The 14888-nt window shown below is 37.7% G+C and overlaps 2 protein-coding genes across 5 annotated transcripts in view; one reads left to right on the forward strand and one right to left on the reverse strand.

The window, feature by feature from the left end:
• The window catches only part of Cenpp (centromere protein P), a 248764-nt gene that overhangs the window by 173266 nt on the left and 60610 nt on the right, over window positions 1-14888 (forward strand). The window lies entirely within an intron of this gene.
• Window positions 1-14888, reverse strand: part of Ecm2 (extracellular matrix protein 2) — a 31948-nt gene that overhangs the window by 16354 nt on the left and 706 nt on the right. For 3 of the 4 annotated variants that reach the window (XM_047526102.1, XM_047526101.1, XM_047526104.1), the window contains exons 2-4: window positions 7323-7381; window positions 6043-6355; window positions 1747-1935 (exon numbers count right to left, since the gene is read on the reverse strand). In XM_047526102.1, coding sequence (XP_047382058.1) covers window positions 1747-1935; window positions 6043-6355; window positions 7323-7358 — 538 coding nt within the window. In that variant the 5' untranslated portion in view covers window positions 7359-7381. The remainder of the gene's footprint in view (window positions 1-1746; window positions 1936-6042; window positions 6356-7322; window positions 7382-14888) is intronic. The other variant, XM_047526103.1, reaches the window with a different exon arrangement.

Below are 14888 nucleotides of genomic sequence, written 5' to 3' on the forward strand. Positions count from 1 at the left end.
AATTTATAGCCTGCCATCAGATATTTTAAAAGGTGAGACCTATATGTTTACTTGCTTATGGTTGTAAAACCACCTGTATTTATAGGTTTATTATTATTTTCATCCAATTTTCTTTTAGCTCCATGGGCCTGATAGGATCCTCTGAAATTCAGAATTACAGATGGAAAGTTCTCTTTTTCAGGGCTGGGGAGAGCTTGCTTAGCATGTACAAAACCCTGGGTTCAATCCCTACTACTGCAAACTAAAGAAAAAAGAAGAAAAAGTTCTTTTTTTCCTTCCTGGATTCTCTATAATCAGTTTTACTGCCTGAGACTCACCAATGACATCCTGGCCCTAAGGGGTTATTGTTTTAACTTAGACATAAGCACAGGAGTGCTGCTCATCATTCCACGATGATGGGAGTAGAATCACAGAAAACAAATCTACATTTGTATTTGTGTTTTTGGCAGAAAGTGGAGAAGACATGACACAGGTCTTAGATTCAGTCTTACCCTTTAGTAAAAAGTTCTAAGGAAAAGTGAGTTTTCTTCCATCAGAACTTATAAATTAATTATCTCTCTTCTTTAACTTAATAACTATATACAAACTACCCCTAAAAAGAACTCAGAAAATAAAATTATTTGAAGAAATTACCTGTGGCATTAGTTCAGTATATATTATAAAGTTAGTTATTTTTTCACATCTCTAAAAAAGCATGCAGAAGGAGAATAGGAAAAAATTAGTAAGGGAAATGAAAGCTATCATATTGAAGCATTTAAAATCCTTCCTGTATATCCAAGTTGATTTTTCCAAAATGACTACAACATTTCAGAAGTACTCCATGTCCTTTGAAAAACTGTCTGAGAATTTCTGGTTTTTGCCTTCTAAACCTTGTGTTTCACTTCAAGGAATCATTTTCATTAAATACTTTTATTTTCTAACACTTTTCACAAAGCATGTTTTAGTGAAGTAATTGACAGGATGAAGCAAAATACAATTCCCAAATATTCTAAAGTTCATGTTGGCAAGAGACTTCTGTAGATACTTACTTTGTGATCATCTGTGAATAGGAGCAATCTACCATGGTTATAGACAAGAGAAAATGTCCCTATTCCTACCTGTCAAATTAATTAATAGCTGTTTGCTTCTTTTTATAAGTCATTGACTTGGATTTTCTTACAAGAGGACTGGCCCTTCCTCCAAAGGACCCCACTTGTCTAGGTACCAGCCTCACTAGGGAAGGGATCAGTGAGCATCCAAGAAGACTGCTCCATATGAAACCTGCATTTCCCTGGGGCTTATTCAGGCCACAAAGCAGGTCCCTGTGCTGCTCTGGAGTGTTTGGGCATAGCCAGGAGGCTTGAAATTTTGTTTTCATGACTTCAGTATCTTCATCTGACATGATCACTGTACCCATGGTGAGTTGGATTAAGTGAGCTAATGCCTGTATAGATCAGAGCAGAGTACTTAATTCCTAGTAACCCATGGTCTGTTGTAGAAATTCTGTCACTGTATCTTTAAAGCTACAAGTCACAGGTGGAACACGGTCTGGTCTTACTCAGTCTGACAGAGCTAGAACTATAGAGCCACAATCATGATCTCTATACCCAACCACATTCTTCTTGGGGACTTCTGTGTTTATCAGCATCGTGCCATATTTTAGGTAGCCTGGCGACTAGTTTATTATCACTTAAACCTGGTGACAAAATAAAAACAAGTAGAAGTTAAAGACACATGCGGTACTTTGTTTTGGCTAAATCTCTATACCAGTGTTGGTGCAGATGGGGCAGCATTCCCCTTCGGGTATGACTGTGTGGGGGCACGTCAGGGGGTGGCACATGGTCTCATCACAAAGGACTCTTCCATCTGAGCAGAGGCAGGTGGTGCAGGGCTCAGGAGACCACACTGCTTTGTTGTACAGAGTCATGCCCTTTACTAAGCAGTGTCCCTTTTTTCCTAGAAGAGAATAATAACACATTTAAATTTCTTAAGTAGGTACCAGCATTTGTGAATAGAAGTGGACACAATGTGAAGTCAAAGAGATATAACAGTGCAAGAATAGAATTCTGTGTGCATTCGTACACAGATAAAAATGGCTTCTGAAATGTTTTTCACTGGCTGTCTTTTCAGCTACTTTCACTAAGCCTCTGAGAATGATCTCCCCATGGTAATTTGACTGAACCTTACACATCCAACCTGTATCTGTGAGGCTAGGCTAAGTTATACAACAGAAGGAACAACCCCTAAATCTCAGTTGTTTCTTGTTCAATTTGACAACAACAGACTTCCCAGATTGCCACAGTGATGAGAATGAGGTTGAAAGTCACACTTGAGTTCCAGGTGTCTGATCATACTTTCCAAAGCAAATCATACAGCTGCACCTAACTTCAGAGGGGGAAGTCCTGCAGTTCTGCCACATCCCGAGAGCTGGAACAGCACAGGAACAACCACATCCCACGCTTGTGGATATGCATGCAGGGAAAGGGGAGACAGCATGCTTCTGTGGGCAGCTCAGTGAGACATTGCAGCTCTCTTTTGAGTTGTTATATTATTGAAATAAAATTTGCACACCTCATAGTCACCCTTTTAAAGTGCACAGTGCAGTAGTTTTTAGTATATTCACTTCTCCACATATACTTGTCCACTTACCTACTACAACCCTGTATCAGCTGTATTAGAGAATATTAGGGAATATTGGAGGGGACATTTCCACTCCTGTTGTCATTGCTGATGCCTGTCCTCCATCTGAGCCACTGTTGTCAAATTCTACACCTAGATGAGCTCTCATGGGTCTCCTCTTCACTTGACCTGCCACTGTCTCAGCCCATTCAGGACCTACTTGTCCTCATTTGGATACTTGGAATAAGCTAATCTCACCTATCCAGTCACTCTGGAAAAATTAAATATTATTTTTTTTTCAAATTTTTATGGAATTATAAGGGATCCCAAATAGCCAAAATAATTTTAAGAAAAAGTTAGAGGCCTTACACTTTCATATTTTAAAAAACTACAAAAGATTACTACAAACCTACAATAATCAGCTTATACCATCTGAATGTTGAAAGTCCAGACCTCTATGGCCAATTAATTTTCAAGAAGGATGGGAAAATAACTCAATGAGAACAGTCTCTTTACCAAGTGGAGGTGGGATATCTGAATTTCCACATGCAAAAGAATGAGGTTGAACTCCTACCTTATACCAAATACAAAATGTAACTCAAAATGGATCAAAAACCTAAGTATATAAAAACTAAGACTATAAAGTACGTTGAAGAAGATACAGGGGTAAATCTTCATGACCTTGTATTCGGCAACAGATTCTTAGACATGAAACCAAAAACACAAGCAATGAAAGAAAAAGATAAAGTAGACTTCATCAAAATTAATAATACAGTGCATCAAAGGACATGGTCAAGTAATGAAAAGGCAGCAGACACAAGGAGAGAAAATGATTGCAAATCATATGGTGTCTCTTATCTAAAATATGGTTAAAGAACTCTTAGAGAAAAAGACAGCACAATTAAAAAGTAGGCAAAGAGGGCTGGGGAGATAGCTCAGCTGGTAGAGTGCTTGCCTCGCAAGCATAAGGCCCTGCGTTCGATCCCCAGTACCGCAAAAAAAAAAAAAAAAAAAAAAGCAAAAAGTAGGCAAAGAGCTTGAATAGACATTTCTCCAAAGAAGATAAACAATGCACAGCAAATCATAAAATCTGATGCTCAACATTATTTATCATTAGGGATGTGCAAATCAAAAGCGTAGTGGGTTTCCATTTCATACCCACTAGAATGACAGTAGTTTAAAAAAATATATATTTATATATGTATTTCATATTTCATAGACACAGTACCTTTATTTATTTTTATGTGGTGCTGAGTATCAAACCCAGTTACTCACATATGCTAGTCAAGCGTTCTACCACTGAGCTATATCCCCAGCCCTAAAAAAAATACATTAGATATAGCATTACCTTATGACCCAGAACTTTTACTTCTAGGAATATACTCAAAAGAGTTGAAAACAAGTGTTCCAATAAAACCTAAATAAATGTCCATTACTGCACTACTCAACCTAGCCAAAGGGTGGAAGCCACCCAAATGTCTATAAAGTGATGATTGATAAACAAACAAAAAAAAATGTTGTTTTTAAGGGCTGGGGAGATAGCTCAGCTGGTAGAGTGCTTGCCTTGCAAGCACAAGGCCCTGAGTTTGATCCCCAGTACCACAAAAAGAAAAAAAAATGTGGTTTATAAATGGAATATTATTCAGCTGTAAAAAGGAACGATGTTCCGATACATGGTAGACATGGATAAACCTTAAAAACACATTGAAAGGAGCCAGAGACACAGTCACATATTGTCTGATTCCATTTATGCGAAATTTCCAGAAGAGGCAGACTCAGAGAAAGAGAATAGATGAGGGGTTGCCAGGTGTTGGAGGTTGGAAGGAATGAGAATTTTTTTTTTTCCAGGGTTTTCTTTGGAAGTGATGAAGATGTTCAGGAACTCAATAGTGGTGGTCATTGTGAATGTACTAAATACCACCGAATTCACTTTTAAGTGGTAAATTTTATGTTATATGTAGTAATAGAGTAAAAAATAATTTAAGACAACTGTATAAAACATTATTTGACAATTTAGAATGTTTAGTATATATCTTCTGTACTTTTTTATGCTTGTCATCCTATATTACATATATTTAAAATTTTTTTCAGCTGGGCATAGTGCTATCTGCCTGTAGTCCCAGCTGCTTGGGAGGCTGGGCAAGGCGACTGCTGGAGCCCATAAGTTAGAGGCCAGACTGCAACACAGCAAGACCCTATCGCAAAAATAAATGTGAAAATAAATTTTTAAATAAAAGTGAGATCACATTATGTGTACTAGTTTTTGATCTTTTAATTTTTTATTATTATAGTTTGGATATCTTTTCACTTAACTAAGAAAACTCTCATTCTTTAGTGGTTATGGATATACTGCTATTACAATTACTGTTTTAGTTGATTTCTCTGCCTCTCATTTCTCACTCATGGTATAAATGTGGCCTGAATTGCCGGCTTTTGTGTAATGGTATGCTATTTCTGTTAACTCAGTGGAAGTAATAATTTAAAGCATTTGGTATTATTGAGATCATGTATGAATACTGACCACAGAAAATTATATGGTTATGTTTTCTTTTGTCTTTTCAAAGTTTTATTTAATGGTAAAATACCTATAATTACTTTTTTCTTATAAACTTAGAAAAATATGGACCATTAAATACTAGTTTTTAAAAATACCTAGTTGAAACCTTTAGCAGAATTTCCAGTCTTTTCAACCTTTAAAAACTTAGTAATTTAGTCTATTTATAAAATAAATTCAGTCATTTCCACTCCATTTCTGGTTGAAAAAATTGGGGTTGGAATATTTAATAGCTGTGTGTTCATAAAGTCATTTGAATAATTTATTTCTATTCTAGCTGATCTGTAGTTACAAATGAAGAAGCCCTTTAAAGATGTTTATATTAGGTGTATTATGACTATAACTATTTAAAATGCATTAAAACTGGAAAGAAATAAACCAAAATGATAGCTGTGATTTTACAAGCATAGTGGTAGGATAATTTTTTTTTATTTTTTTATTTTTTTTTATTGTAAACAAATGGGATACATGTTGTTTCTCTGTCTGTACATGGCGTAAAGGCATACCATTTGTGTAATCATAAATTTACATAGGGTAATGTTGTTTGATTCATTCTGTTATTTTTTCCCTTCCCTCCCTCCCCTTCCACCCCTCCCACCCCTCTTTTCCCTCTATACAGTCCTTCCTTCCTCCATTCTTGCCCCACTCCCTAACCTTAACTCTAACCCTAACACTAACCCCTCCCACCCCCCTTATTTTTTATTTTTTCCCATAATTTTGTGTAATTGTGTTACTTAAATTAAAATTTTTTGCATTATTCTAAGATGAATATTTGTAGATGAAACCAAAAGTTAGGCAGTGTGATAACTTGGATTTTTAACTTCATGGAGGTTCTGCTCGCTCACTCTCCTGCCTCTCCCAGTCCTCTTTGTCTCTCACTGTTCTCTTACCTGGTAGGACATCATAGCTTGATTCTACTCCAGGAAAACTTGCAAAGGATTCAAACTTTTCCTCCAGACTGTAATCAAGGTGAACAGTGGGAAGGGTTCTTGCTACTGGCGCAGCAGTTGTTTGTGGAATTCCAGCCTGTCTGTCTGACCTGTGGCTGGGTGAGGAACTTTTCCTCAGTCTTCGGTGATACATCTTCTTCCTTTGCTTCCTAGGACTGTCTTCATTTTGTCCAAAGTCGGGTTGAAAAATGATAAGCAGAATAAAACAGAACAAAACTGCTAACTTCATGTTTGCTTTTTCACCATCTGGTTTCTAGAATGAAACAAAATTTCAAAGTTAGTGCTGATGAAATTTGTACCCTGAAAATGGGCATGTAATTGCTAGTAACTCCTCAGTAGGAAGATTTTGAGAAATAATGTTGATGGGATGCATGGGTATATCCTACAGTGTTACAGCCAAATCAAAATTTGGAATTTTTCTGTAAGAATCAAAGATCTTTTCATATCTTTATCTCTAGGCAGGCTTGAGTAAACTTTGACCATAAAAGACCAAATAGTAAATATTTCAGGCTTGATAACTGTGTTCTCTGTTGTGACTCTTCAACCCTGCCACTGTAGCATAAAATCAGCCATAGATGATATGCAAATGGATGAGTGTGGCTGTATTCCAATAAAATGGTCATTACTATACCAGACAGTCAGACTTGGCACCTTGGCTGCAGTCAGCCAACCCCTTTCTGGGCCTCACTATGCTGTGGGCTTTGGCAATTACTTGAGCGATCTCTCTTCACCTGTCTGCCAGGGCACTCTGTGACTAACATCACCCACAACCCATTTCCCCTGTCTTTCTGTTTCAATGTTTTATTCTCTAGCTTTATAATTTATTGGGGTGTGACATGATTGTACCATATAAAAGAACAGTGAAATGGCATCAATAATAAACAAGAAAGAGTAACTCTTAATTGGCTGGTCCATGCATGTGGTGAAGCTAAGAAAGGAATTTGATAAGTATTTAGGCACTGTTTGTGCATCAGCACTGGGTCAGATGGGTAGCATGGACAGGTAGAGAGAATCTCCACAGGTGCCTGCCAGGCTGCCGTCAGAGCTCTCCTGGACTTCACCTAGCCCTGCCAGGAAGGCTGCTGCAACCACCACTGCCTCTCAAGAGTCAGCCGCGGAGACAGCCTCTTAAGTGCACCCCCAACCCCCACCGCCTGCCCCCACCCACCCCATCCTGACAGCCCTTCTGAGCCCTCCGCTCAGCTCCCCTCAAGGCCCACCTCAGAGGTGGAGAGCTGCTGCACAAAGTCCAACATCCACTCCTGATTAAAACTCTGAACTAGGAATGAAAGGAAAAAGTCATTCCATGTGATAATTGTCATTTTTGAAAACCTTACAGCTAACCTCGTACTTAGTGGTAAAATTCAGTCTTTCTCCTTAAGATCAGGCACAATGCAAAGACACCAGTTCACAGCACTTCTGTTCAACATTTCACTGGATTTTTAAGCCAATATAATGATACAAGTTCAAGGAATAAAATGTGTGTCCATATAGTACATGAACACCATTTTATAATCTCTAGACAAATTAGTTTTTGTTGTTGTGGGGGGCGTTGTTTGGTTTGGTTTGTTTGGTTTTGGTGCTAAGAATAGAACCCAGTGCAGTTTACCACTGAGCTACATTCCCAGACCTTTTTACTTTGTTAGTTTGAGACAAGGTCTCCCTAAGTTGCTGAGGCGACCTCAAACTTATGATCCTCCTGCCTCAGCCTCCCAAATCACTGAGATTACAGGTGTGTGCCATCTCACCTAACATACATTTTTAATGTGGAACAGGACATATTTACTAACAGACCCAAATATATTTTGTCATCCTATAACATTTAAGAAGACTGAATTATAAACTATAAATTATAGTGATTATAAACCTGCACTTTTTAGAAAATGCATCCAGAATGGAAAGGGAGAAGTAAAACTGACTTTATTTACAAATGTCTTAGTCCTTTATGTAGAGAAAATTATGGAATATACCAAAAAAGCTCCTACAACTAATAAAATAATTTAACAAGGTATTAGGATGTAAGATAAATCTATAAAAATCAAGGTTATTTCTGTGTACTAACAACAGTCAGAAGTAAAAAAAATAGTACCATTTATAATAGCATAAAAATGTGAAATACTAAAGAATACTTCTAACAAAAGATTGGCACAGTGTTCATCCTGAAAATCATAAAAGTGTTGCTAAGAACAATGCAATAATACCTCTATAAGTAGAAATCCATACCATATATGTGGATCAGATGACTCAGTGTTAATCCTCAATTCTCTGCCATATTAATCTATAGATTTGTCACAAAACCAGTCAAAATTCTGGCAAGCTGTTTTGGTTAAAAATTGACAAGTTGGTTCTAACTTTATCTGCAAACCGTAGAAGATGTAGACTGTCCTGTAGTGAAAGCATATCGTGTTTGCCTCAACACGGGGCTGAGGGTTTAACTGAGACAGGTGGCAGTCACCAAGGGTCATGAGGGAGCTTTCGAAGGTGCTGGAGAAGTTCATTTTCTGGATTGTGGTAGTGGTTTCACAGGGAACTTTATGTCTGCTTTAATTTCAGTTGTCTTCACCCTTGTACTTGGATAGAGCTTTCACTGTATGTCATGAGTAAGAGGGCGATTATTTGAAGTCACAACTCTAAATTGTGATTAACAAAAGTCACAGTCTACACTGGTCCCAGGTATTTAACAATGCTGTACCATCTACACTTTCCTCAGGCAGGGGACATCACGTTTTAAAGGACCTTAGGAGTTAGGCCATGGGGCTGATCGCAGTTAGTGCTGGGACTGGGAAATTATGGGCCAGAAGACACGTTGGGCCTGCTAACTTGTTTCTGTGCAACCCTCAAGCTAAAATGTTTTTATTGGTTTTAAATAGTTAAAAAATTTTTCAACTGGGATGTTGCTCAGTGGTAGAGTACTTATCAAACATATGCAAGTCCTTGGATATGATTCCCTGATCTGTTGAAAAAAGAAAAATATTTTATGACAGATGAGATCATGAAATTAAAATTTCAGTATACATAAAGTTTCACTGGAACACAACCATGCCCATTTGTTTATGTGTTGTTTATGGTTATGTACTACAAGAGCAGAGTTCAGTAGATGCAATCAAGACTCATAACATGGCCTGAAAAATCTAAAATCATGTACAGTGAAAGTTGGCAAGCTCATAGTTAAGAGCAGTACTTCTCAGTTATAGGGCGATGTTGCCTTCTGGAGATATTTGGCAATTTCTGGAGACATTTTTAGTAGTCACAGTCGGAAGGGGCACTGTAGGTATCCAGTGGGAAGAGGCCAGGAATTCTGTTAAACATCTTACTGTGTGTGGGACACAAAGAACCAGCTGGCCCAAAATATCAACTGTGTTGAGGTCAATGAAACCTAATTTAGAGAGATGAAGAGTTACTCTAGGCTTTTAATCAAGACAGTCACATGTTGCTATAGGCAAAACATAATGTATTGTAATTGGATGGATGGAGTCTTTCTTTGGTTAGTTATCAAAAGGAATAATGGAAAATAATCATCATTTCAATATGATGAACCCCTTTCCCAAACTTTTCTCCCAAATCCAAGACTTTGTTTTCATCTATTTCCAAGTCTCATCTTGTGTGTCAGAGAGGAAAAGGCCCAACTCATTATCCTCGGTGTTGGATCTTTGAATTCTTAATGGAAGACGGCACTTCCGCTGATGTCATTGCCCAAGTTAGCATGTAGTTGATGTAATGGACCTTCTGTTCCTTGATTTCTGAACCTCCCTTCAGTTTGTTGTGTTTCTCTCATGTCTAGGTGATGCTGTTGTTTCCTAGCATGCTGTATGGAACTCGCTTTGATTGAACTTCTGACATCATCTACTTTGCTGCAATGGGGAATGTTTTGTCTCCTCAGGCCTCACCTTGTGTTCACACAGCACTGGCAGGAAGTTCCTCCTTAGCTTCAGTTACAATTTGTTGTCCACATGATAGCCCATAAGAGAGATAAAGATAAAAACCATGTTCACAGTTTTATCCTGACTTCTTAATATTTTTCATCAGTGATTTTCAAAATGTGTTGAAATTTAGAAAAACTACTCATATTTTTAAAAACCAAAATGATACAGAAGTCTATATAGCTGAAAAGACAAATTGCCTTAACCATAATTCATAGTTGAGTACAAGGGTAGTCAAATGTTGTCATCAAGGGCCAGAGAGTAAATATTTTGGGCTTTGCAGGCCAGTGGTCTCTGTCACAGCTACTCAACTTTGTTATTATAGCCACAAAGTAACTCTAGACAATAAGGGAAAGGGTGGGCATAACTGTTCTGATAGCACTTTGTTTAGAAACAGGATTTGGTCTGTGGGCCACAGCTTTCCAAACCCAAGTTCAGTGTGTCTTTCATGACCCCTTCTAAATATGGATGAGCATACGCATTTGAACATAAATGGCATTGTTCTACATCTCAAGTATCACCTGGAAGTATTCTTAATTTTATTTTAAAAATTTTAATTTACAAATAGGAGGGTCGCTGTTCTTAACTATATTATTTTGGGTTGATTTTTTTAATGTAGTTTAGCATTTATGAGTCACTTTGGTCAAGATTATTATTATTGTCTGGAGCCCTCTCATAGGTAGACACAAGTGCAGAATTGTTATATCTTTCTGGTACTTTTATCATTAGGTCAATACTCTCCACATCTCTAGTAGTGCTTTTTGCCAAGATATCTACTTTGTCTAATAGTGGTATATTTGCTTTCTTTTGGTTAATGTCTGCTTTATAAACAGATATAGATGTACATAACATATATATATGTGTGTGTGTGTGTGTGTGTTATATATATATATATAGTATCATTTTACTTTCAGCCTTTTTTTTCTTCATTTTTTTCCTTTTTATGTTGCTGGGCCAGAGCAAAACCAGGGTCTCGTGCATGCTAGTCGGTAAGTGCTCTAGCACTGAGCTACATCCCAGCATATTTTTAATATGCTTTTTATTAGTAGCATTTTTCATGCAATCTGACAATCTTTGTCTTTTGATTGAAACATGTAACCTGTTTATATTTAATGTAATAGTTGATATATTTGAGTTTAAATCTACTTTGTGATGATTTGCTTTCTATTTTTCCTGTCTATTCTGTATTCCTTTTTCTATTTTATTGCTCTCTTTTTAACTGACTTCATTTTTCTGCCATTTCATGAGACACTTTCTACTATTCCATTCTTTGTAGAAATTAGCACATACATCTTTGACTTATCAATGTTTAATAAAAATTAGTACCTTAACCTCTTCCTGGACAACGCGGAAACCAGTCTCTCCATCCTGGCACATATGTACCACTCTTAGGTTCTTTAATTTTAGATATATGTTAAACCCTCAAAATATTACTGTCATCGCTATGCACTTAAAGTTCATGTAGGTCTTCTTCAACCTTGCCACAATTAGGATTTGGGGCCAGTGACTTTTTTTTCTGGGAGCGGCCTTTTGTTGTCACAGGCTGTTTTACAGCCTCACTAGCTGGCTGCACTAGCACCTTCCCCCCAGTTGTGACAACCAAATCTTTCCAGACATTACAAGGAGTGACCACCCTGCAGTGGAGACCACTTAAACACGTTTACCTAAGCATTTCTCCTGTTTTGTTCTTCTCACTCCTTCCTGTATCACCAATCTTGGAGGGTCATTTTCTTTCTAATTAAAGAATATCTTTTAGTAATTACTTCTGTGCAGAACTGTAGAGGATCAGTTCTCTTTTTGTTTTTCTGAAAATGTTTAGATATTACCTTCATTACCTTCATTCTGAAAGTATATATTTACTGGATATAGAATTTTAGGTTGACAAGTGTTTTCCAGAGCATTTTGAAGATTGTCTTCCTCTGTCTTAATTGTTTCTGTCAATTCTGTTGAGAAGTCATATCTCACACTAATTGTTTCTTCCTTAAAAGAAACTTTTTTTCCTGACTGCTAAAAAGTTCTGTCTAGTTTTCAGCTGTTTGGCTGTGATGCACATAGGTATGGTTCTCATGTCTGGGTTTCTAGCGCTTTTTGAGTTTGTGGCCTAGTGTCCATCAGATCTGGGGACGCCTCCACCTTACCTCCTCACACACAGGTCTGTCATGCCCTCCTCGGCTCCGTTTCACAACTGCAGTTCCTGGTGTGACCGCCTCCTCATCATGTCTTTCAATGTCACTTTGCCTGCAAGTACTTTTTGTTCTTCTGGTGCTTCATGGGTCATCTTAATCATTCTCCTAACTGATCTTTTAGTTTATTAATACTCCCTTCAGCTGGGGTTTATGTACTGTGAACTCCATCTGTTGACTTTTCTTGTTTTTAATTCTGTTGAAATTTTTACTCTTTTACTGTTTTGAACATATTATATTTGCAGTAAAGTCTGTGTGTGAAGAAAAGTTTTCTGGACTCACTATTTGTCTATTTCTATCATCTAGTATTTCTTTAGGCTTGTAGTCCCGTTCTTTCTCTTCATTTGCCTAATAACCTTTGATTTTGTGCCAGTCATGGTAGGAAAATTGCTGAAAAATACACTGAAAAATAGGATTTATGTATTTTCTATCCAGATTTACTTGCACTTAGGGCACAAGGTTAAGAGCACTACCGATCATAGACTGAATTATTTGAAGCTGGCCTCCACTGAATCCATTTAATAATCACACTTGGGTCTCGCTCGAAGCCTGCCGATTTCACCAGCAGCATTCTCACCACCCCCACTTTTTGGCCCTGTTCCTTGTTTTTTTATTTCTCTCCAGCCTCATCAGAAAGAAGCTCTGCTAACCTTCTCAGTCACCTCTTCTGGAATCCACAGATGCCTCCAGAAGAAAAGCTGTTCCAAGCCTCCCTGGGTTTCAGGCCTAATCCAAACACTGGCCCTGTTGTTTTTCTCATCTTCCTAGTTGTTGTCAGCAGATCAGTGCATCTGACTTGCTTGTCAAAAGCAGCTCCTGAAGGTTGATTTTGTTTGTTGCAGAAATATGTATCCTCTTAGAAAAAGTTATAGGCTGCGAAAGTTTGATTCTTACATGTCTGAAAATACTGTTTGATTGAAAATAGAATTATGGTTTCAAAATCATTTTAATCATTTTCCTTTAGTACTTTGCAGATATCAACCCATTATTTTCTTATATTTAGTGTTGATGAGAAGTTTGACTTGAAATCTGATTTTCACCCCTTTTTAGGAATTTCTTTCTTCCTATAGAAGTTTTTTCAATTTTTCAATGTATCTTTGATATTCAGAAATTTTCCTATGAAGTGCCTAGAAATAGTTTATTGTTGATTTTTCAGTTTTTCCTTCTTAAGATTTTTTTTTTAATACTAAAGACTTCCTCCTTCATCATACAAGCTCACTTTACTCTCTGCTTTATTCTATGCCTTTTCAAGACTACATTTTCGCCCTTTTTTTTTGCAGTGGGGAGAAGGTACTGAGGATTGAACTCAGGGATACTCGACGTCTGAGCCACATTCTCAGCCCTATTTTGTATTTTATTTAGAGACAGGATCTCACTGAGTTGCTTAGGGCCTCACTGTTGCTGAGCCTGGCTTTGAACTCATGATCCTCCTGCCTCAGCCTCCCGAGCTGCTGGGATTTCAGGTGTATGCCACCGTGCCCAGCTACATTTTCCCTTTTTAAACTCATTTTCATCTTCCCTCTATGAAGGACTCCTTCACAGTTTCTGTCCCACTAGGAATCCACTTATTTCCCGGTGCAGCTATTTATATTCATGCACTTATTTGTTTATAACATATCTTCTATTATTTCTAGGGACTTGGTAAGAGGAAAGGCACAGAGTCTGTTTGGTTTGACCTCTTAAATCTCAGTTATTCTAAGCTTCTTCTTCCAAAATCGCCCTTTAAGTCAGGTCTCGCCTGCGTGAACCTGCCACCACATCATCTTAGCTCAGCAACTAGCAGCCTCTGAGGCAGCTTCATGTCAACTTCAGCAGCAAGCTTCATTCATCATATATGTATATTAATTACTGAAGTCACTTTCAATCCACTACTGTAGGTCATTGAAATGTCACTATTTGAACAGGTTTATATGATCTACTTTAGTTTCAGAAAAATTAACATGGGCAATATAAAGAAGCATAATGGCACCTGAAATTGTGAAAGTCACTTCATAGAGCAAGGGGACATGTCGGAAAGGAGTAGCATTAGCAGCAGGGGAAAGCAATATAAAAATTTGAACTGTGGGGCGGGGGTAGAGCTAAGATTGGCTGAGGCAAGTGGACTCTGATGGACACACAGCGAGAACGCTCTGCATTGTGTAAACTGTGCACACTGACATTTTCTTGGTTTGACAGTCACATGTGCTGACCCACCTTCCTGTGATAGGTGAGGTTATGAGAAGGCAGGCTCTGACCTCAGGGTTCATGGAGAAATGCCCAAGGAGGTCTCAGGCCTCTGTTGTCCCAGCCTCCTGGACTTGCCAGGGCCTCGCCTGCGTGAGTGTGCAGGAGGGTGTGCCTGCTGTGACCCTAGTATTCACACCCAAACCTGCTCTCGTTCTCTCCCCCGCCACAAGCTGACTCATTTTTCTTATCCAGAAATCTAATAAATACATTCAGAAGTAAACTGACAGGTATCTATTTTGACAAAATCAGTATCTTACTAAAATCTTAAATGAATTTCTGAAATGACCTCTCAATACTAATTTTATAATTGATGTTTAGGTCTTTGTTGTTTTCAGTGACCTATAGAATTTTTTGCTTTACATTTAATATTTGCCTCAAAAAACAACTTTACAATTGTGAATATGTTTCTAGAGGTAGAATTTTTTGACATTCTAATTACAATATCATTTTTATCAGT

The sequence above is a fragment of the Sciurus carolinensis genome, chromosome 15, assembly GCF_902686445.1.
Source record: "Sciurus carolinensis chromosome 15, mSciCar1.2, whole genome shotgun sequence".
Classification (NCBI taxonomy): Eukaryota; Metazoa; Chordata; class Mammalia; order Rodentia; family Sciuridae; genus Sciurus; species Sciurus carolinensis.